Raw genomic sequence first — 21777 nt, 5'->3', positions numbered from 1 at the left:
AACGGTGAAGTATCAACATTAACAATTATGTAAGGTGGGCACCTCGAGACGACATATCTCGTAAGGCGGTGTAGTAGATTCATTCGGATTATTCAAAACAAGATGACAGTCGAATAACAATTTATTTCAAAACAACATATAGAAATAGGCAGTTGTTGGTGTAAGAAAGAAAACTTCTGTTTGATAAGATCACCTAATCAGTCCCGTGACGGGACTCCCGTCACTTTTCAGTAAAAAAAAGTTCACCAGCTCAATTAATTTAACAAGTATTGTGATTGTTTTAAACCTTTATAAAAATTAAGAATGGATGCGGCAAGTCTATTAGAAGAAGTGAGTCCGGAAATTGAACATTTGGTTCGAGAAGCCCTACAATCGCAGGGCGATCTCAGAGAATATTCGAAAAATATTGAAAAAGAGTTAAGAGAGGTACGTATATAAATTTACGTGATATTCTCCATCAAATCGCTACGTTAATTTCTTCTTCTCGGTCGCAGGCTGAGAACGAGGCCATTAAGGACTATATACATGAAAGCGTCAACATCGCCAACCTCCACAATCAGATTGGCGACTGCGACAAAATTCTGGAAGACATGGAGAAAATGCTTCTTGGATTCCAAGGCGAGCTTGGATCTCTAAGTAGTGAAATCGAGACATTACAGAAACAGTCGATAAGCATGAGTGTCCAACTTTGCAACAGACAAGCCGTTCGTGGAGAGCTCTCTTCGTTTGTGGACGACATGGTGGTTTCTGACACGCTGATTAGGTATATATAATTATTTATTGGAGAATAATTAATATGGGAGCATTATATATGTACTAAATACTCTTGTTCAATGTTACCCAACCACTAGAACAATTTTAGATACACCTGCCACAGAGCCAATTTTTACAGACCAGTTGAAAATTTTAGGTCAAAAGGCACAATTTGTAAATTCAGTGAGGGACACTAAAGCTGCAAAAGATGTGGCTGATGTCATTGAAAAATTGACAGTTCGTGCAACAGCAAAAGTTCGAGAATATTTATTACAGCAGACGTATAAATTTAGAAAACCTGTGACCAATTATCAAATTCCACAAAATGGTCTTTTAAAACATAAGTGAGTTTTTCACGATACATTAATATTTCATTTATAAGTACGTTTAGCTATATCATTGCATTATTTGCCATTATAGGTTCTTCTTTGAGTTCCTCCTAAAGAATGAACGCCAAGTGGCTAAAGAAATCAAAGACGAGTATATTGACACCATGAGCAAAGTATACTACTCATACTTCAAAACCTATGCAGCCAGACTTGCGAAAAAGCAGACTTCAGAAACTGCGACCAAGGATCATGTCCTCGCTGCGGCAGAGGAAGTCAAAGGAAAAAATCCACTATTCTCTTTGGGCAGCAGAGCAGATTTGTTGAACGATTTGGAAGCACCAGCACTAGTTCCACATGTAAGCATTAAATATATCTCTTGAAATATATCGGATCTGTTGAATCAATGAGCTTGAGTAGTAAAATATCAAACTATACAATACAATCTCTGTTCTACTTAGGCTTGGAATGGACCTCCTCTTCCATATGAAGCTTTATTCAGATCTCTCATTTTTACTTTAGTGGACAATGCTTGCCGTGAATATTTGTTTTTGGGAGATTTCTTTATGGTTAAGACCACAATTTTAATGGATTTGTTCCACCAAGTCATGGGGAAAACTCTTGGACAGCTATTGGTACATTACATACTGATGTTACATAGCAATTTATTTAAAAGTTTTAAATTGTAAACGTGCATCTTGTTTATTATGTCGTATTAGAGTGTCGTTGACGAAGGCACTTCGAACAGTTGGGATGGGATCGGTCTGCTCTTATGTGCACATATCGTATTAAGGCTACAAATGGTAACCCACAAAAGAGCTGTTCCAGCTCTGGACCACTTATTCAGGTCAGTAACAGCAGTAATAATAATAATAACAGAAATAATAACATGAATTAATTAATAAATATTTAGTGCTGCATTGGATTACATATGGCCTGCATTTGACAGAGCTTTAAGTGCCAACGCATTCTCATTAAAGGGATGTGAAACAATGCCAACAGACTTGATGCCTCACTATGTTAGTAAATGACTGTCTAGATTTCGATGTTTGTTTTTAAAAATTTGACATTACCAAAATTTTGGTATTCCAGATAACTCGTCGATATGCAGAATTAAGTAGCGGACTAGCAGTTATTGACGCAGGGTTTCCACAAGAAAGAGTGAGAAAGTCATTACTTTGGTTGGCTGAGGAGATGGAACCCAATTTGATTAGGTATGAGATATACAAGCAACTTTTTCTGCTGTGAAACTAACTGGTGAGGAGAAAATTTTAAATTACAGAATGGCCAGCGCTTTTCAAGAGCGATCTAAGCAATTAGTATTTTTAATCAACAATTTTGATTTGATACTCTCAGTTCATATGGTACGATAAGCATGTTTTATTTTCACTTATTTATGACTGCGTAAAAACATATTACTATTTTAGGAAAAGGGGCAAGAGCCAAAGGAAAGTGACAGATTTCGTGTGTCGTTGAACAAAAAAACTGCAGAATATGCAGAGGAAACACTATCCCCCCACTTTGGAACTTTAATACAATTTGTCAGGGAGGCTGAAAACATGATTCAAGGCAATCATTCACAGCTATTAGCAAAGGAAGAAGGTTGGTTATTTGTTTATATCTACCTTTAAATGTACTATTGCTTGATACTACATATACTTATTATTTAAATTCGTATGTTTGCAGCTCGTGTTTCTGCAATCATTATTAATTTTGGTGCTACCTGGAAGCAAGCTATAGATTCTGTTAACAGAGAAGTCATGTCATCCTTTCCAAGTTTTCGAACAGGAGGTTGGTCGTTATTATTTATGTTACATTATTCCTTTTACAATTTAAATAATAATCTAATTTATTGATTCTAGCAACCGTTCTTCAACAAGCATTAACACTGTTAATTCAGTATTATCATAGATTTCAAAAGATTTTAGCGGACCATATGCCTTCATTGACAAGTAGACAAGATTTGGTTAACATTCATCAACTAATGGTTGAAGTTAAAAAGTATAAACCGAACTTTTAATAAAAAATAAAAGACGAGTAATTTGCTCGAAACTCAATCGAGTATGATTTATTAAATTATTTTACTCGGCACCCATAGTAATTAAATTTGGTTTCTTGCATTGAAAGTTTAATTTCCCACTAGATTAATTATTAATTCGCTCAATTCATCCAACCGCGGCCAGATTTTTCCCCAAAAATATCTTGGCCTTTGATAAAAAACGAACTTGTGCATCATGCCCAGGGTGGTCACCAGTACGTCATAAACTTTCATACCAAATATCAACTTGCTTTATAAATTGGCTTGCTAACTATTCTATAAAATTCGGGTTCAATAGATGATGGTCTTCCCGATTTCAAAATCAATCCTTTAGTGGACTTGCCTGGCGTAAGTTTAATACATAAATGACTAATTTTTATGAAATCCGTCACATGCATTGCATAAGATTGCCATATATAATTTGATATGATGAACACCAATTTTATGTAGGAAAAATATGATTCTGAAACATCTATCCAATTGGAAGACTTCGAAAACCCAAAATTTGATCATAGCAAACTTTACAGGGGACGTGGAGATGGCGATTGTAAAAAAATAAACAGTTAATAATTTACACATAATTGCCTCGATTATTGTTTTTTATGATACATAAATAGCTTTTGGATACATTTGTAACTCGAAATGTTACCGTTTCTTTCGTGAATCCTTTCTGGTATCAACACATCCTCGAATTCACAGAGCTGGATTTCGTAAGAAAATTTTAGAATCCAAAAATTTTGTGCGAATTTTAAACTAATTTTAAACGCTTTAAAAGGAAGCCGGTATGGCGTTTACATGGAACGATCTCGTCATTTAGCATCTTTCCCTTGGATAATTCATCCGTTCAGCACATTTCGGTCGGTACTTTTATTTTGTGCAGGCATGTTCATAGATGTTATCATATAAATGTTATTAATCACATTACGTCAAATCAATTTTAGTTGGTCGTGGGAAATCTTGGTGACATTTGCTTTGCTAGTAACCCTGATTCGACAACCAATTTTGATTTCATACATGAGTGAAACACTCACAGGACAAGGTGAAAAATTTGTAAAAATGCAAATTGTCAGCTTTTAAAGCCATAAATCAAACAAACTGTAAAATCCATTTCAAAAATTTTGCACTTGCTGTAGATGAACTCATCATGAGCAGCGTCTTTAGCGTTCTCTTTTTGATTGACATTGTACTGAACTTTCGAACTGGAATTGTTCGAGCACAAAGTGACAGTATTATTTTGGATCCTACTCTGATTGCTAGGTGGAAACTTATTACCTATTTGCAATTTGTAAAAAAACATACACCTGCACATTTGTATTCTGCAGGAATTATTTAAAGACCTGGTTCATCATCGATGTTTTTTCGACGATACCTTATGACACGGTTTTGTTGGTGGTCATGAAAGTTGATAGTATCGACCACGAGAAGCTGGCTATTTTCAAATACATTCGTCTTTTGGAGGTTAGTTAATTTTTAAAATGCCATAAATATTAAACTAACAAAGTATCCACTTTCTCCTCGATTATAATCTTAATCGACTTATCAACTATTTTATCCACAACTTAGTTGCTCAAGATATTTCGCCTTTCTCGTGTGATTCGATACGTTACCCGTTTTCAAGAGGTACTTGCATATATAGGCTAAGCTTGTCACAGTCAGGTATTTTGTAAATAAATAGCTGTACATATTTAACACAATTGTATTCTACATTTGCAGGCTCTTGTGCTGAACAGTTTGTATATTCGAGTGATCAATCTTCACATAGTAATCTTTTTCACGCTTCACTGGATTTCATGCATGCATTATCTGGTTGCGGACATGTAAGTACATCGTAAACCGAATATTTAATGATATAAAATGATCGAAACATTCACTAACTTTATGTATCAGGTTCAATGCAGGCTATAGTCCCCCGAAATCAAACACATGGGTCACTCAGCTCAAATTGTGGCATCAACCTGTATTTATTCAATACATCAATTCTGTCATTCGAGCCCTTTCAAACATGGTAATCTCGATATATGTCAAATGTCAAAAGACACATCTTTTGCATTTATTGCTCTTTGCGTTAATTAATCTATCCAGGCTTGTTTGGGATACGGTAATGAAGTACCACGTGAACCTGAAGACATTATAACTACCATCATGAGCATAATGGTATTACATGTATTTAATTGTCCCAAGTCTGGACAATAATTGTTTAATATATGTTCCTAGGTGGGAGCCACATTTTTTGCATTGTTTGTTGGTAACCTGTCAAGCATTTTGATTAACATGGACGTTGCTCAAAAAAAGTATGCTGAGGTCTTAAACCAGGTGAGCTATTTATAAATCGTTTTTGGTAATTGCCCTTAAAAATGTTTCCAAAACAGAAAACATATATTCCTCATAAGTAATATAAATTAATAATGTAGGTCATGGAGTACATGCGCTTTAAGCAGGTTCCTAAAGAGTTGCAACATCGCGTAATTTTGTACTATGAACAACGTTATCGAAGGAATTTTTTCAACGAAAACATCATTTTGGAAAACGTTTCCGACGTGTTACGAAAAGAACTACAAATGTTCAATTGTCGCAGCTTGGTTGAGGCAGTCCCACTGATGCAAGGCCTTCCGCAAGGAATCATTCAAGGAATTGTTGCACGACTTAAATTCGAGGCAATAAATAATACAGCGAAACAATTAATTAAAATGAACCACTTTAACACAAGAAAAATAATGCATGTCTATCATGGATTGTTTAGGTGTATCTTCCACAAGATATCATCATCAGTTCGAATACTTTGGGTGATTCCATGTTTTTTATTGGTAAGTTTTATTTCATTGAACTAGTATTATGACAAGATATAATTATATATCAACAATAATTCATGTCAAATTGAAATAATGGCAGAACACGGAGCAGTTGCAGTCTTGGCTCCCAGCGGACGGTCAATTGCCACATTAAAGGATGGTGACTTTTTTGGAGAGATGTCATTGATGACTAATGAACGGCGAAACTCAACTGTGGTGGCTACCAGCTTTTGTGATGTTTACCAATTGTCACGACGTGACTTTGAAGAAGTCATTGTGGGATACCCTGAAGTCTACACTCATCTAATTAAGGTAATTTAAATAATACCAAAAGTGTATACACATTGGGAAATTAAATTCATACTATAAAATATAATCAGACGGCTGAGCAAAGAGTGAAACAATTGGGGGCAGAACCAAAAACTGAGGACATGCATCACGTCAAGCATTATCAAGCTGAAGAGACTTTGAAGAAGAAAATCTACAAACGATTCAAGAAGACCGAGTATGATGATTGCTTGTAAAAATTGTATCTGCTCGGCAAAGATTTTTCACTTGTTTTCCTACTTTACACCATATTCCACTGAAACTAACCAATAAAATACAATAAGTCATGAAAATAATAATACATCATTAAATCATCTATTTTGTTTCACTGCTCTGCACTTTCGCATTATCACAAAAAAGGCAACAATCACAAAAAATAGTCCTAACAAGCCATGATATCCTCCGTAAATTTTAAACTGTGATCGTTCCCCAAGCGCAAGTCCGACATCGTCTGCAACGATGAGGGTCAAAATTGTTTGGATTGCCAGTGCCACAAAAGTGTTGATTCCAAAAATTAGTGCATAGCTGTCTTCTCGGATTTTTTGGGCAACTTCGGCACTGGAATTTTTTTTGGTAATTATCATTTTAAATCATTATTTTAAAATTCACTTTTTGCTTACCTTGCAATTGTTATTACAACTTGATACATCATTCTAAAGAGGATGTAGCTTGCATATGCAATGTATAAATTATTGGTTTGCGACATTAGAAGGAGTAGACCTCCTTGAGCCAGGGACACGAGGGCAAGAAATATTTCTCCATATGTCGCCCATGAAATTTTCACGTGGCCCACACCAAAAGCTAGTATTGCACCTATTTTATGAAATTGTGTATAATAAGTGCAACTAAAATTTCACTTTTCAAACTCACTCAGCAAGGTATGAATTGCTTCTACAGCGCCATTGTACAATTGACTGTCCACGGTTGATCCAGAGCTGTTGACGATAATTTCCCATAAGGCTTGAATGTAGTTTATTACTTGTAAATGTCCTGCAGTGGCTATTAGAAAAAAATAGATATTATTATTTTTCTTTCCATGTTCATTTTACATACATTTATTTCAAAAAAGCTAAACGACCAGCGCCGTAAAAAAAATCGTATATACATATGTAGTTCTACTGAGGATGAGAGAAGAACAAAAACGTCCTAAATAAAAAGCAGTCCACGACTTGATTTTTACCAGTTGTTACTACTTTGAGTTTTAATGATGTATTGATGCACTGCTAATTTAGTATATTAATTATTATGAAAATACGTCTAACAGAGCTTACCCACTGCCCACCACAATGACCATTTGAATACATAGCTTGACGAATATGCATCTTTAAAATCTTCAAATAGGTAGCGTCCCGTTTGTTTGATTTTGCTTAACCTTGTTTGGTTTGCACTATTGCCGATTTCAAAAGTATTGTATTCCGTCACAGTCTTTTCTCGGTGAAAATAGATGGATGTATTTACTGATGGAAGTAAAAGTGAGAAAATCACTGCTATTGATACGCACGACAGGGAAATGTAGTTGAGCTCATGATAATTCATGAGATCGAAGGAGACGAGCAATTGAGCAACCACGCCTCCCAAAAATCTTCCGGCAAATATTGCACTGTAAGTGTACGATGTAACTTTTTGGTAATGTTCCCGATTAACTTTGGCGTAAATGTAGGTGTAGTATGCCACCTCTGTTGAGCAAACAATTCCATAGCATACCTCTACTAGCTGCATGAATCAAGTAAATATTACGTATTTGTATGCTGTCAGTTGTATTTTAGGAAAGTAGTAATGATAATAAAAGAGCAGATAAGTAGTCTTTACTTACGATTAGTGATGTCAAACCCTCTCCCCACGTGATTAGCACCCAGGTCACGACGTATGCAATCCCCTCGAAAATAATGACTGACTTGTACCTGAGGAAATCAGTGACCAAGAATATCACGGCTAATGTCGCTAGATAAGTATATGTCCAAATTGGAAATGCAACGTGAACGATCTAAAGAATTAATGTGTACAAAAATACGCATATACATACATATGCATATTATGCATGAAATTAGTTATCAAAATATTGCTCGCATCGTACATCTTCTTGAGAAATTCCTTTGTAATTCATCAGATACTCAGTGAAAAATGGTTCACTTGGTCGAAACTCTGTAATTTCCCGTTTGGTAAATTGATGCGGTATTTTTAACCAAAACAAATATATCTGCAATGGTTCTCTCTTTCTCTTCTCTCTGAATTGTATAGAGACATTAGCAATTACATACGTAACAATTGCACTTGTGAATCATCTTAACCTACAAAAGGAATTTTGCTAGGATTACACAGTGCATCAAAAGAAAAACTATTCGTACCAGGCATATCAAAAAAGGACAAAAAGCAATTGCATGACATCAGTCATGCCTTTTTTGGTATTTTTTTGCTTTAAGATTAAGCCCACTTGAGACAAACGAAGAATATCTTACTGTTGCATAGTTATTGGAACTTTCTTAAACGACCTATCCTATTCTGCTAACATCCGAACTGGATTATATATTTTGGTGAAAAATACCGCTGAAGCATGACCTTTAAAAAGACCAAATCCACACAGAATCAATGCTGTCACTTTCCACGACTCCATTATATTATAATTTTGACTTCTGGTAAGGAAGAGTGGTATAAATAGGTACGAATTTTAATTATGTAGTCTAAGAATACATTTGAAACAACTTAAATTAATTTATAAATCAATGAAAACTAAATCAATATAGCGAGAATGGGACAAACTGAACGTTGGATCAGAACACAACTTATTTACTGCTGAAATTTTATGTTTGGTCTGCATTTAATTTAAAACCTCGGGTAGCGAGTTGACCCTGATCATAACCTGTATAAGTTCAGTTCAAATTATGGTATCACTGATTGATTGATTAGATATTTGCATACAATGGGTGCCACATATCTGTACATGCATAATTTAGCATGCATTTAAAATTTTAAACCTCATTTTGTCAGATACATAGAATTACTTTCATCACATGCGTTAACTATTCATAACTTTTTCAATTCTATTTAATGAAGATGTTCAAGTACATCGGTTAACAATGACTCATTAATAATGAGCTAATCGTGAAAGCCAGTTCATTGATTCGACATCCGCTGCGTGCGTGCTGTGTCTGGATGCTCAACTTGCATGATACTAAACAATTTGACCCTTATCCAGTATGAAATTAATGTACCATTTAGAATTGATTTATTACTGTTACGACTTCCGAGCAAAGAGTGAGACAAGTGGGGAAATTGAGATGGACGAAAAAGGCTTTGACTAATGAGAGAAAGTCGGGAGCATGGATGTGCTGAGGGCATATTGAGAATCCTATAAACAGGAACTTTGATGTTGCGGCTTGTCCAGCATCGCATTTTATTCTTATTTCGTTTTTGAAGTAAACCAGTGTTGTAAATTTTAATTAGTTAATTATATCTATATTATTACGCTCAATCACCTCCATTTACCTGCTTCATGTAGTTCACAAGTGGTAAGTTGTATTGTCCAGGTCCATTAATTAGATATTAAACAAGTATGGGATGTAACGCGGTTTTGATTAATTTCTAGCTCCTATTAGTATTAGTATTTCATCAAGAAGAAGAATAAATAAGAATGCCACCAACAATACAAAATTCTATCGAGAAGCGACCTTCTCGATCAATTGGAGGGAGCGGTAGTACTGAGAGAAGGTAATATATTTAACGGTTTTAACATGTATTTTGTGCAGACTATTTAAAACGTTTCCTTCGTTAATTATTATTGACAGGTCAGAACTGGTGACAAGAGTCAAATATGGCAATACTCTTCCGGACCTTCCCTTTGACCCTAAATTTATCTCGTATCCCTTCAGCAGCAATCGTTTCGTGGAGTATTCGACAACCTCTTTAGAGAAAAACTTTAAATACGACGTACTTTCAGAGATTGATCTTGGTGTAGATGTAGAATTGGTAATTCCCAGCTTTTACGACCCACCAAAGAACGCAAACCTGACTCTCGACCACAAAGACGAAAAATTACTCGAGGATGACAACTTGTTTCACAAGGACAAAAAGAGGAGTAGACATCACGCCAAAAGTGTTTCCTGGTTGAGACGAACGGAATATATTTCAACGGAACAAACTAGATTTCAACCTCAAACCATCGATAAGGTGGAAGCTAAAGTCGGGTACTCCATTAAGAAGAGTTTGAAAGATGACGTGCACTACATGGATAGGGATTCCCAGGTATACATGTTATTTCAAAATTGAAAATTTATATAATTAATTAGGTATTAACTTTGTTGTTTTTGTGTTGTTTGATAATTAGATTAAAAATATCGAAAAAACATTTGAGGACGCAGTTCAGCCAATTGATTTGCATTTTGCTAAACCTGGCGTGGAACCTATCGAAATACTTCCCGTCTTTCCCGACTTTTCACTCTGGAAATATCCTTGTGCTCAGGTAGGAAGATTCCGTACTATATTAATTAATGTATTGATGTATTTTGGAGACTAGTGACTTAATATTTCGAATAATTTCAATTAACATTTTGTGCAACATTATCATCACTGTCATTATCTTCAGGTTATTTTCGATTCTGATCCTGCGCCAGTAACCATGCAAGATCGCCCATTAGCTTCTCAGATTGAGGAAATGTCGCAAGCAATGATTAGGTAAGAAATTCATTCTGTTATGAGACGTTCGTTAATAATACGAAATATACCTGCTAATTTATGATGAACATAAGGCGAATTCGATCGCTTATGATTATAGTATTACATTTGGTACAAGTTGTAGCAAACAACCATTCTTCGGACAAGCATAGAGAATACAATTTTCTGCTTGTCTTTGAGGTTTGTGTATTGTTCCTTTGCCAATATTACTCTAATTGCTGCGATGTGAGACTACAATGAACGGATATCTGAACTAAACCTATAAACGTTAAGAATATTTAGTGTTTATATGGTTCAAGTACTAAAATTTCAATCTACCCATTGTGCTTTGTAGAGGTGTGATGGACGAAAGTGGAGAACAATTTGTTGCATACTTTCTCCCAACGGAGGACACCCTTCAAAAGAGGAAAAAGGACCAAGAAACAGGCGTGGAGTACGAGGATGAGGAAGTTTACGAGTATAGGATGGCGAGAGAATATAATTGGAACGTAAAAACAAAAGCAACCAAAGGTTACGAAGAGACATACTTTTTTGTAATGAGAGATAACGGAATATTTTACAATGAGTTGGAGACAAGGTATATTATCATTATGCAATAATACTTAACTTAAATATTCTAGTCGTTCTCATCACTAATTAATATTTAAAACATCAACAGAGTGCGGTTGAACAAGCGTCGAACACGTGGACCTAACCAACAACTCAATACAAGACTCTGCGTAAAGCACGTCCCGCTGACCGCATCCGATTACAAATTCCAGAGGAATAGGGAGAGGCAGCTTGAACCCATGCAGGAGGAGGAAGAAGAAGAAGAGAAGTCGGATGATGAAAAGTCGGTGAAGTCAGATGACGATATGGATGGTGGTGGGGAGAAGAAAATAGATCCCAAGAAGGAGGAAGATAAGAAGGCTTCAAAACCAAAAGACGACAACGGTGGGTCTGACATTAGCTCTGAATCTGACTCGGATGCAGGTAAGTTTTCAGATGACCCGTAATATGTATGTACTATTTAGGTTTGTAAATAATGCATTATTTCATAAATTCAGGATCACGTCGGTCAAGATCGCGATCTCCATCCCCAGCAAAGAAGACTAAAAATGTCGGTAGTGACGATGACAAAGCATCAAGATCATCGAGATCTGGTTCTGAGAAAGGTTCTCCAAAGAGAAGATCCTCACGTTCTGACTCTGGGTCCGGATCATCTAGCAGAAGTTCCTCAGATTCAGACTAATTATTCAGTTAGCAGAGTTTTATTTTTAGGTTAAGCAGTTTTGTTTATATTGTCAACTTTGATAGTACTGATGCAAAATTAAAATATAAGTAATAAATTCACATAACTATATTCGTTGTTATTATTGCTGCAGAACTTTATTTCGGTAATTCATTTCATTTATTTTCATAATAAATATTGTCGGATGGACTATTGCTTTCCGTTTTCAGTTCTAAATAAGCTTTGAATTCCAGAAGTGTCCACATGCGGACTGATTTCATTCAACTAGATAACACAGTAAATTAATTACGACATTAGTATAAGTTGGACAATCTTAATTTCTGTACACATACTGGTTTAATTTTTTGTGGTTACCTTTTGCACAAAATAATTTACATCCAGTTGAATTTGTAACCTAATTTTATCATCGTCTGTTTGTCCTTTACCGGCATCACCAGACGACTGACTTTGTCCTTTGACTTTTTTCAACCTACGAAGACTCTCCTCCATTCTTTGAACCGACACCAATACTTCTTGTACTTGGGCTTGATACCTGAACACACACAAAAATACTCTGTTTTAACTCCTGTGCCATCTCTACCAGTTGCCCCGCTCAATTAATGTGATTACCTTTGTAAAATTTGAAGACCAATTTTATCTCCAATTTTTTCCCACAAGTCTGTTTGATGGGAATTATAGATGTCATTTTTCAAGGAAGACACGGGAAGTAAAATGCTTTCTACATATTCCAATGGTTTTGAGGGTGAATCTCTATTAGTTCTTCTGAAAAGTCGTGGCAAATCGTTCACTGCAGAAATACTTGTTGAACTTTGGCTAATAGCAATTTCGACTAAATTGGCTGCAATAGCACCCCTTGCGTCTTCCCATAAAAATTGAGACAGGAATTGTACAGCGGAATTAGAAAGTTGTTGTGTTGTCAAATCAGTGTTAAGGTTTTCTTCTTCTAGGCAACTCGAGTTCAAATAACAATCGTTGGTCATTTTTTGTAATAATATTTGACGAACAACCAATTCGGCAAGGTTGAGATCACAATATGCGTTGATGGAAAGGTGGATGGACACAGACTTGTTGGTAGATATTTTCATTTGAATTTCTCGAATGTAACGAGAAACCACTAAGGCACTAGCTTTTAAGAAACGCCCGGAAATTCTGGAAATGTAAACCTTATCTCGATCCCAACACTATAAATTCACAAAACATTTCGATAATTAACAAGCACCGTCAGCAGGTTCTGTAGTACCAAGTAAGTATTAAATTACCTGATTTAGAACCTTGATCATCACCCTCGTCGCATCCAGTTTAAAATCTGTCGTTGAACACGGTGCCGTTAAATCTTCTAGCGCTGATTCTAATTCTGTCGCTATCGCATGGAACCTAAAAGTTGAATTACCAATAGTAATTGCCATGATATTAGTGGATACCATATTATGGATGGATAAATACCTTAGTTGGAAGTATACTGGGAACTGCCATTTGGAATTGAACTCTTTTACTGCATGAGAAACTCGAAATTGCTGCAAGTGATCGATGGAAGGCATACTGTTTTCTAAAGTTAAAATGAACTTATCACATCTCATCCAATTGCTATGAAAGGATTCTGGATTGGATGGGGACCAAATGTGAGGAAAATGTTTGCAAAGAATGTTCAAAACACATGGGAATATTGCCCTCCCAATAAAGTCATATTTTGCCATCCAGGGAAATTCTTGTAAATTTCGCCAAACAAAAATTAATGGAGATTGTGCTAAAAATACTTCAATCGTGTCAAACAAGGCACCTGAAAAAAAAACGAAAACATTTTTCTAGTTTATGTATTATATACATATATATGTATATAAATACAGATTACAGATTGTGCCGTTATAAATGTGTAGGGTATGGACTGTGAGGAGATTAAGTGTGGGGATGAAATATGAAAGGGATTAACTGTGTGGTATGAAAGGTGGGCGATAAAATGTCCGGATATCGCAGAGCTTAGATTTTATGGTTTAACTGCATGAACATAGTTCTCACCAATATTTCCCTTTTTTGACAGCACTAATTCACATTTAGGTTGAAGCACCTCCTTGACTAAAATATCTTCAACCACTGGATCACATTGTAATTCGGTGTACATATAGAGCAAGGATTTCATAATTGTTTTTGAGTCCTGTGAAGATTTGGCAAGATCTGTTTCATTGATGAAATCAATATCTGCATAGGCTTTCAGTAAGTTTTTAATTCTGCTCAGGATAGTGTTGCATAAAACGCCCCATCTCTGAAATTTATGCAATGATTGGTATCAGGGCACATTGCCGTTAGCGAACACAATTATGGGAATAATATGTAATTAGTATAATTCTTACAGAAACCAACTGTGTCTCAAGTTTAGAATTTCCACAACACTGCAACAAAAATTTGGCCTCAGCAACTTCATCGCAAGCATTTCGCAACATGCAAAAGTCCATTTGCGACCCAATCTCTGAAGGTACTTTCTTGATTAGCTTCTCTGATGAATCCAACGCAACAGAGGCCATTCTCAGATACTGCAACTGAACTTTTCCCTTCCGGATTCTCCTTCGGGTTTCCAACTGACTAGACAGGGATAAAATGTTGTCATCCAACAGTTGATCGAAGCCCTGACGTATAACAAAGCATTAACAACCAAAATCTTTAGGTTGGAAAGTAACGAATTTTATTTTGTACCTGCAAGTCGTTCTTTGTTCTTGTCAAGGGCCCAACAATGCTCTGAATTCTCCCATCCAGCCCCACCAAATTGGAAGACAAGTTGACGAATTGTCCATAGTCCTGATTGATGAGCTCAATGAGGGAGGACCGAAGGCACTTTAGATGAGAACCAAGATCGTCTCTTAAAACATCTAAGGGGACAGCTTGACGTTTCCTCTGAATGAAAGAGTCGACGGAGAATGAATCAGCGTGAAATTCTTCAGGTTCAAAGTTCAGCCGATTGCTTCCAGTAAAAAATCCATCGTGAAATCCCATTTTAGTTTTCACAATTTCAATCCTCCTGCTCAGAATTGAGAGAGAATCAAATCGGCCAGATTTATAAAATCTTCAGAATCTTCTGAAATCCAGAATCTGAATGGCACATATGGTGTAACGTGTAACCAACGCGTGTCATCATCCTCTTCTTAAAATCCCCATGCAGTTACGTTACCGTCAAACAAAATAAGCTTGGAAAGCCGGAAAACTAAATTAATTTCCATCAAAACTGTAAATATTTGAGTACTGCAAAATGTTTGAGGACTTCTATGTCTTGTATTGACATTTCTCTGAGTTGGCAACCTCCGTAATTCCCAGTTGCTCTTTCACTCTGCCCCTCATTGACAAATTGAGAATCATATCATGAATCATGCCCCAACTAATTTGGAGAAATCATCGTCTCGTTTTGATACAATATGCAAAAGGATCATATGAGATTTTAACCGGAAATGAACCTCAAAAGTCGTAATGAATCAATTGTTGTAAAGAAGGACCGGATTATGCAAAACGGTGGCAAGAAATGAGACGTTGCAGAAATGGAGCAATGCAGTAGTGGTGGATTGAGGGAGAAAGGAATAAAATGCGAAACAGCCTTGAGTTTTCTTTATCCATTCATTTCTCCAGCAGCAGCCAGATTTCGTAGTAGAGTGAAATTGGGACTTGACTTTGGTTGTTGACGGAAAGAAAGTGGTGCTGGACCGAGTTTTCGCTAATTGGGTGGTGGCGGAGGTAGCAGCGAGGTCTGGGTCGGAATGACAAGGAGCTGATAAATACGAAATTGTTATACTACTCCTCCGAATAAATTACTCGCTGCTTTTTTGCAGTTTGTTGTTGCAAAAGGTAAATAATAGCTACGAATAAATTATTCCACATTTACAGGACCAATAATAAGTAATATTTTAGTAACATTGTAATAATTTGGTTTTATTTACTTTAATATATGTATAATATAACTGAAAGTTATTGTGCGGAAAAATGACCTTTCTCCGACCGACGATCTCAGAATACCTTGTATTTATGTTTGTTTTTATACGCTGTTAGCCAAGATCTTGGAGACCATTAATCTGAAGAAAGAACAAGGTGACCCGAAGGGGGAGAGGCCTTCGCAGCAGCCATGTCCAACTCTGGTGGCGCTGGAGATAGCACTTCGGGAGCAGGGGGCATAACCAATCGAGTCAGTTTGGGGTCCAATTCGTCCTCTTCCAATGTGACAGCAGCCTTAATGGAAGGGGTCCTCAGCAAGGTAAATGAATTTTGAAAATTCATTTCAATCAGTTTATTGTTCCAAATTTTAGTTTCAGAATTAAGTATGTCTGATTTTTTTGCGCATTAGTGGACAAATGTTATGAAGGGTTGGCAATTCAGATGGTTTGTTCTGGACGAGAACACAGGACTCCTCTCTTATTACACGGTAGTGATTAATTTAGTTAGTTATTTACTTCACGAACTAGTTAGTTGATTGATATGCAATAAATATGTTTATTTAGACAAAGGAAAAAATGCGCCGAGGAGGTGAGTTAAGACAGAATAAATTAAATCGTTATTTTGCTTGGACAATAATTCTAACTTCAGTAATACCCTCACATTATATTTCTTATTGGTCTATACTTATTAATGTTTTCCATACAGTTCGCCGCGGCTGCATAAGACTGCAGGGAGCTGTGCTTGGAATTGACGATGAAGAAGATTCTAATTTTACAATAACTGTGGATGCCAAAGTAAGACACAACTTGTTTGAATCTTAAGTGCATGCTAAACGGTTGCCTGATTCTTGCAAATCTGGGGACAAAATTAAAGTCGTACTATTGTTCCTTTAGGTGTTTCATCTGCAGGCAAAAGATGCTGAGGAGAGAGAAATTTGGGTAAGTTTTGTTGAAATGAATGAGATAGATTATAATTGTAATTGTGAGAATAAGTATATGAGAGAAAAATGGTTGTATGGTTGATGTAGGTCCGGGCTTTGGAAGAAACTATCCTAAAACACACGAGATTGCGTCCACTAGCATACTTTCCACATGTTTTCTCAGAGGCAAACGTTGGAGTGGATGAACCACTACACCGGTTTGAACTTCGATTAGCACAAGCGGATTCGTACCTCGCACTTTTAATACAACAAGTAGCAGCAATGGAGTCTAAACCTGAGCTAGCTGAAGTAGTGGGGAAAGCCAACGAATTTCTTGAGGCTGTAAAACACAGCATTGTCTTGTTGCAAATTGCAAAGGTTCGTTAATCGATACATCAATATGTCAACCTTATTGTTTCTTTATAGGATGGGAATTATCACTCTATTGAATTACTACTGGTACTACTACTGACTACTTGTATTATTGTCTAGAACACTGCCTTTCCGGTTGCAACTCTTGCGTCACCTGTAATCCTTCATTATTCAGATCCTGAAATACAGACGGGGATTGAGTACGGAGCTGAATGCACGGAATTGGCAATCAACTCTAACAAATCGTCCAAAGTTCCGCCGATTCGGGTTGTAAAGTCAATGTCGTCATCCATGATTGGGCAATCACCTATATCACCAAATGAAAAAAGTCCAGTCTTTATTTCATATTCAAGTTCGGACGACGAGCAGGACTTTTTTGATGCTAATGAAGAATTCGAGTCTGCAGAAGAGTAAGTATTCATTATTTTATTCTTTTTATTAATTTCCTGACAATGACCACGACGACTTTATTTGCACTGATTTCACTATGCTTTCTCACTGGCAAATTGATAGATAATATTTGTACCATCGGAATTTGATTTGAAAACTAAATTGTAAGCTACCACATTTTGTAATGATAACTACACTTGTTTACCTGCGTCGCGACGCGTCGGCAGAAACTATGAGAAACAAAAGAAACAAAGTTGTTCTTCGAATCCAACTATTTCTCACCACCCTTCTCAAAACTGCATGTGAAAGCAGGACTTATGTATGCCGTTCACTTTTGTTTTGACGGATTTCTCTACAACGCCCACCAATTACAATGTGGATATGTATATGAGTCTCCGGGAAAGGTCAACATAAATCTGATAATCGGAGCCACTTGACAATAATGGCGTGGCTGTTTCACTTGTTTCAACGGTAATAACGTAAAAGGTCTCGATTTCCTGTTTTCTCGTCAATACCAGTAAATCGATAGCACGTAATTAATTAATTACTCTACCCATTTGGAGTAGCAGAAAGATACCCATAAATGACATACACGTCCATTCAATATCCAAAGCTTCACAGTTTGCCACTGTTTTGTAGATCCATTTCATACTCGGCAAATATTTTCCATTTCGTACAAAACTATTACTGCTGAGGTGTTATATATAGATAAAAACTTTGTCGAAATGCATAAAACTATGTTGCGTTTCAAACCATTTAGGTAACTTTTTTGCAGTAACTTGAATTAATTTCAAAAACACTGTATATTGATGAACAGACTTTCATTATCTGAAATTTCAGGAGTGAAACACCTACTAAGGATAACATCGCAAATCTAACGAGTGAGAAATTATCTCTGGAAGACAAGACATTATCATCATCGCCAATTAATAGCGTAAGTTCTCGAGCAGACTCTAGGACAAGAACTGCTCTTGAACCTGGACTCGATTGGGATTCCTTGTATGACGAAGGTATGGTATTCAAACTTGATTTAATGATGCAATTGAATTGTTGTAATTGTCATATCCATACGCTCTGATTCCAGATGTACCTGAAGATGATTTAGGATCTGTAGAAGGTCATGGCTCTGTCTTGTCTCATTTGCTCTCTCAAGGTAACTATAAGAGGGTAATTGACAGTGAGATTAATCCTCCCTTGTTCGCTATTTGTATGTTTATTGATTGCATTGTATTATGTCAACCAATTAATATGTTATATATTTTCTCTTAGTTAAAATTGGGATGGACTTGACGAAAGTTGTTCTGCCCACCTTCATACTGGAAAGAAGATCGCTCCTTGAAATGTATGCAGATTTTTTTGCTCACCCAGACATGTTTGTAGGTATCCCTGATGCTCCCACACCTAGGGACCGAATAGTTTCAGTTTTAAGGTATATACTGTTAAAATGGACTTTATTGTTAATTGTTGATATAATAATAATAGTTACTAAAATATCTGTGTTTATTTTAATAAACTATTTCGATCCTACAGATGGTATCTCGGAGCTTTTCACGCAGGTCGTCGCTCTGAAGTTGCCAAAAAGCCATACAATCCTATACTGGGAGAAACTTTTCAATGCTATTGGCATTTAAAAGGATACGATCAGTCCTTAATGGCGAATAAAGTTTCTCAAGCAAAAGCTCTATGTGCTGACAATGATCCAAAATTAACAAGTGGAGCATCATCATTTGTTGGAGCTGATGGAACCACACTTTTCCCATGGGTAGAAGATCAAAGTAGGTTGCATTGAAAAGCTAAGATGTTAAGTATTAGAGATTTAGTATTATATTATTCGTTAACTTTTTCCCATTTTAGATGCACTGGTATTCTTTGGTGAACAAGTGAGAATGAATAATCAATGATCTTTATCATGTCATATATTATTCAGACATTAATATCGCCATATCCAATGCCATGTTTCAGGTGTCTCATCATCCTCCAATTTCTGCCTTTTATGCTGAGCATCCTCAAAAGAAAATATCTCTAAACGCACATATTTGGACAAAGTCAAAATTTCTAGGACTATCGATCGGTCGGTAAATATCTATTAATCGATTTTCTCTGCCTTTTGCCAGTTATAACAATAATTATCAAATGTTTTCGCACAGGTGTACAAAATATTGGACATGCGACCTTGACTTTACACAATGGGCCACGAGAAGATTATGTTCTTGGTTTCCCAAATGGCTATGCTCGTTCCATCTTAACGGTTCCTTGGGTGGAGCTTGGGGGTCCTGTTACTATTTCTTGTACCCAAACAGGATACAATGCAAGAGTCGAGTTTATGACAAAACCTTTCTTTAGCGGAGATAAAAATAAGGTAATAACAAAAAAGTATTATCTAATTGCTAATAAGATGGTAAAGTAAATAAATTGAGGTCTATGTAAATATATGTATGTTTGCCCATCAACTTAGATAAATGCTCAAGTTTTTGGACCTGAGGTGAGTTATTCAGAATCTATGTCGGAGGCTGGATTAGGACTGGCGTATGATTTGACGGGTGTCCTTCGTCGTTTAAACTAAAGTCATCCCGCTATTTACAGGATAAAAAGAAACCTTTTCTTGTTGTTGATGGCGAATGGAACGGAGTAATGGTTGGAAAATGGGCTGATGGTAGAACCGAACGGTTTGTGGATGTTCTAAGCTTGAAAATAAACCAGAAGCAGACAAGACCGATAGCTCAACAAGAAACTTATGAGTCAAGGCGCATGTGGAAAGATGTCACGAGAGGGTTAAAGTGAGTTTTACATGTAGCATGGTTAACTGGTTGTTCTAATCAATGTTTGTATAATAATTATTAATTTAACAATTTTGAATTCATTAGATTTCGTGAAATCGACAACGCCACAAACGCTAAATTTTTCCTGGAAGAGAGACAGCGTCAAGAAGCCCGTGAGAGGAGTGCCAGAAGTGAAACATGGAAACCTCGAATGTTCATTCCTGCAGGCGATACATGGATCTTTTCTGAGCCATTGGAACAGAGATTGAAACTTATGCAATCCAAAAGCATACAAAAGCCTTCAGAATACTGTAGATATGGGGAATAGCGATGTAATCTCTAGTCTGGACTTATGTTAATCGACATTGTTACGTCCACGCTCTCAATTAAGTAACTACCAAATAATAATACTAACTGAATAATTCACTGAACTAACTAACAGTTTAAACTGAAATCGTAAAGTTACGCGTTAAATTGTTTTACTATGTATGTAGATGCACGATTAGACAATCTGTTCAGGTATTGTGGCTTTCGAAATTCGAATCGTATTGACTTAAGTCAGATAGACTACTACGTATAAGATTTATCTATTTGTGACTAAAAGATGTATCTAAAAAAACAAATTTACTGATGCTTATTGCATGCACTGATAATAACTGTTACTGAACTATCATGTAATGTCCGATTACCGAGTTTATTTGTAACTTCTCACTCATTATATTACACGCAATTACAGATGTGCCACTCATTTACTGGCAGAAATGTTGGGAATAATTATAGCATAATTATTTTATTGCGAATTTGTGGTATAGGTGATACAGATGCCTTAGAAAAACGTGTGGAAAATTATAATAATTATAAATTCGTGAGTCTGTGACTGGCACTCTATATCTTCATTTATTTACCCGAATCAGCACCAGAAAGACATTATGTATTTAATGATTGCAGGTATTACGAGAGTTATAATAAATAAATAAGTAGTGGTAAGTTATATAAAAAAATCTTTTATTGTTATCATGTTTTGGGTTAACCACGTTGAATAAAGCCCGTATCGTGAATTTTGGTTGACAATCGTGGTCAGCATTACAAAGAGGTGACTGTAGTTCTGTCCATCAAGGGCATGCCTAATCTCACTTCATCAAAGCAGTTAGTCACGTCTTGGACCCACTTAATTGATCGCAAATTAATTGTTGTGACTATCCACTTCACCCTAAAAACCGGATGCAATACATGCTTGAGTTAATCACTGTATGCCACAAATTAAATTCAAATCCATATAAAATCATCCCGCACCGTAGG

General features: G+C 36.2%; 7 protein-coding genes across 7 annotated transcripts; 5 read left to right on the top strand and 2 right to left on the bottom strand.

The window, feature by feature from the left end:
* The first annotated feature begins 90 nt into the window (after window positions 1-90).
* Window positions 91-3136, top strand: LOC110846092 (vacuolar protein sorting-associated protein 52 homolog). The gene is made up of 12 exons (XM_022092723.2): window positions 91-426; window positions 495-763; window positions 852-1097; window positions 1174-1438; window positions 1541-1714; window positions 1799-1926; window positions 1993-2098; window positions 2172-2293; window positions 2362-2443; window positions 2507-2681; window positions 2766-2870; window positions 2942-3136. The coding sequence occupies exons 1-12, from the start codon at window positions 304-306 to the stop codon at window positions 3097-3099; spliced, it is 1953 nt and encodes a 650-aa protein (XP_021948415.1). The 5' UTR covers window positions 91-303; the 3' UTR covers window positions 3100-3136.
* A 359-nt stretch (window positions 3137-3495) lies between these two features.
* On the top strand, window positions 3496-4194 carry LOC118434822 (potassium/sodium hyperpolarization-activated cyclic nucleotide-gated channel 1-like). The gene is made up of 5 exons (XM_035849147.1): window positions 3496-3504; window positions 3568-3664; window positions 3735-3827; window positions 3893-3974; window positions 4059-4194. The coding sequence occupies exons 1-5, from the start codon at window positions 3496-3498 to the stop codon at window positions 4192-4194; spliced, it is 417 nt and encodes a 138-aa protein (XP_035705040.1).
* Window positions 4195-4256: 62 nt separating this feature from the next.
* On the top strand, window positions 4257-6134 carry LOC110846860 (potassium/sodium hyperpolarization-activated cyclic nucleotide-gated channel 1). Its single transcript, XM_035849671.1, has 9 exons — window positions 4257-4374; window positions 4440-4575; window positions 4681-4737; window positions 4831-4934; window positions 5005-5122; window positions 5200-5271; window positions 5332-5430; window positions 5529-5921; window positions 6007-6134. The coding sequence occupies exons 1-9, from the start codon at window positions 4262-4264 to the stop codon at window positions 6058-6060; spliced, it is 1146 nt and encodes a 381-aa protein (XP_035705564.1). The 5' UTR covers window positions 4257-4261; the 3' UTR covers window positions 6061-6134.
* Window positions 5905-9473, bottom strand: LOC110846859 (thiamine transporter 2). The gene is made up of 7 exons (XM_022093698.2): window positions 8790-9473; window positions 8308-8375; window positions 8047-8217; window positions 7505-7946; window positions 7104-7232; window positions 6854-7046; window positions 5905-6791 (listed from the first exon to the last, which is right to left on the bottom strand). Exons 1-7 carry the CDS (start codon window positions 8842-8844, stop codon window positions 6545-6547), a joined length of 1305 nt encoding a protein of 434 aa, XP_021949390.2. The 5' UTR covers window positions 8845-9473; the 3' UTR covers window positions 5905-6544.
* Window positions 9474-9598: 125 nt separating this feature from the next.
* Window positions 9599-12243, top strand: LOC110847929 (RNA polymerase II-associated factor 1 homolog). The gene is made up of 8 exons (XM_022094978.2): window positions 9599-9739; window positions 9817-9938; window positions 10016-10472; window positions 10555-10689; window positions 10813-10901; window positions 11236-11478; window positions 11560-11873; window positions 11948-12243. Exons 2-8 carry the CDS (start codon window positions 9862-9864, stop codon window positions 12130-12132), a joined length of 1500 nt encoding a protein of 499 aa, XP_021950670.1. The 5' UTR covers window positions 9599-9739; window positions 9817-9861; the 3' UTR covers window positions 12133-12243.
* A 4-nt stretch (window positions 12244-12247) lies between these two features.
* LOC110847928 (conserved oligomeric Golgi complex subunit 2) lies at window positions 12248-15441 on the bottom strand. The gene is made up of 8 exons (XM_022094977.2): window positions 14818-15441; window positions 14478-14750; window positions 14146-14389; window positions 13576-13909; window positions 13392-13506; window positions 12742-13313; window positions 12487-12664; window positions 12248-12396 (listed from the first exon to the last, which is right to left on the bottom strand). The coding sequence occupies exons 1-8, from the start codon at window positions 15112-15114 to the stop codon at window positions 12322-12324; spliced, it is 2088 nt and encodes a 695-aa protein (XP_021950669.1). The 5' UTR covers window positions 15115-15441; the 3' UTR covers window positions 12248-12321.
* Window positions 15442-15676: 235 nt separating this feature from the next.
* LOC110847927 (oxysterol-binding protein-related protein 9) lies at window positions 15677-21568 on the top strand. Its single transcript, XM_022094975.2, has 18 exons — window positions 15677-15954; window positions 16156-16357; window positions 16448-16525; window positions 16602-16626; window positions 16744-16832; window positions 16932-16976; window positions 17066-17335; window positions 17450-17739; window positions 18560-18729; window positions 18804-18872; window positions 18989-19148; window positions 19250-19494; window positions 19574-19599; window positions 19682-19790; window positions 19867-20078; window positions 20175-20201; window positions 20303-20496; window positions 20584-21568. The coding sequence occupies exons 2-18, from the start codon at window positions 16229-16231 to the stop codon at window positions 20804-20806; spliced, it is 2361 nt and encodes a 786-aa protein (XP_021950667.1). The 5' UTR covers window positions 15677-15954; window positions 16156-16228; the 3' UTR covers window positions 20807-21568.
* Window positions 21569-21777: the final 209 nt, after the last annotated feature.

The sequence above is a fragment of the Folsomia candida genome, unplaced genomic scaffold (genome assembly GCF_002217175.1).
Source record: "Folsomia candida strain VU population unplaced genomic scaffold, ASM221717v1 Fcan01_Sc003, whole genome shotgun sequence".
NCBI lineage: Eukaryota > Metazoa > Arthropoda > Collembola > Entomobryomorpha > Isotomidae > Folsomia > Folsomia candida.
Note: the sequence above shows the minus strand (reverse complement) of the source record. Positions and strands in the feature narration are given on the sequence as shown.

Bases quoted from the DNA above. Each gene is read 5' to 3' on its own strand.
- LOC118434822 (XM_035849147.1), top strand. The intron at 3,665-3,734 runs GTAAAAAAATAA...ATACATAAATAG, and splicing joins GGGACGTGGAGATGGCGATT to CTTTTGGATACATTTGTAAC. The intron at 3,975-4,058 runs GTCGGTACTTTT...AATCAATTTTAG, and splicing joins CATCCGTTCAGCACATTTCG to TTGGTCGTGGGAAATCTTGG.
- LOC110847927 (XM_022094975.2), top strand. From the start codon at position 16,229: ATGTCCAACTCTGGTGGCGCTGGAGATAGCACTTCGGGAGCAGGGGGC. The intron at 17,740-18,559 runs GTAAGTATTCAT...CTGAAATTTCAG, and splicing joins GAATTCGAGTCTGCAGAAGA to GAGTGAAACACCTACTAAGG. The intron at 18,873-18,988 runs GTAACTATAAGA...ATTTTCTCTTAG, and splicing joins GTCTCATTTGCTCTCTCAAG to TTAAAATTGGGATGGACTTG.
- LOC110847929 (XM_022094978.2), top strand. From the start codon at position 9,862: ATGCCACCAACAATACAAAATTCTATCGAGAAGCGACCTTCTCGATCA. The intron at 10,473-10,554 runs GTATACATGTTA...TTTGATAATTAG, and splicing joins ACATGGATAGGGATTCCCAG to ATTAAAAATATCGAAAAAAC. The intron at 10,902-11,235 runs GTAAGAAATTCA...TGTGCTTTGTAG, and splicing joins ATGTCGCAAGCAATGATTAG to AGGTGTGATGGACGAAAGTG.
- LOC110846860 (XM_035849671.1), top strand. From the start codon at position 4,262: ATGAGCAGCGTCTTTAGCGTTCTCTTTTTGATTGACATTGTACTGAAC. The intron at 4,935-5,004 runs GTAAGTACATCG...TTTATGTATCAG, and splicing joins CATTATCTGGTTGCGGACAT to GTTCAATGCAGGCTATAGTC. The intron at 5,123-5,199 runs GTAATCTCGATA...TAATCTATCCAG, and splicing joins TTCGAGCCCTTTCAAACATG to GCTTGTTTGGGATACGGTAA.
- LOC110846859 (XM_022093698.2), bottom strand. From the start codon at position 8,844: ATGGAGTCGTGGAAAGTGACAGCATTGATTCTGTGTGGATTTGGTCTT. The intron at 8,376-8,789 runs GTCATGCTTCAG...GGGAAATTACAG, and splicing joins TGGATTTGGTCTTTTTAAAG to AGTTTCGACCAAGTGAACCA. The intron at 7,047-7,103 runs GTGAGTTTGAAA...TTCATAAAATAG, and splicing joins AGCAATTCATACCTTGCTGA to GTGCAATACTAGCTTTTGGT.
- LOC110847928 (XM_022094977.2), bottom strand. From the start codon at position 15,114: ATGGGATTTCACGATGGATTTTTTACTGGAAGCAATCGGCTGAACTTT. The intron at 14,390-14,477 runs GTAAGAATTATA...CATAAATTTCAG, and splicing joins TTGAGACACAGTTGGTTTCT to AGATGGGGCGTTTTATGCAA. The intron at 13,507-13,575 runs GTATTTATCCAT...TTCAACTTTTAG, and splicing joins CCAGTATACTTCCAACTAAG to GTTCCATGCGATAGCGACAG.
- LOC110846092 (XM_022092723.2), top strand. From the start codon at position 304: ATGGATGCGGCAAGTCTATTAGAAGAAGTGAGTCCGGAAATTGAACAT. The intron at 764-851 runs GTATATATAATT...CCCAACCACTAG, and splicing joins GTTTCTGACACGCTGATTAG to AACAATTTTAGATACACCTG. The intron at 1,927-1,992 runs GTCAGTAACAGC...ATAAATATTTAG, and splicing joins GCTCTGGACCACTTATTCAG to TGCTGCATTGGATTACATAT.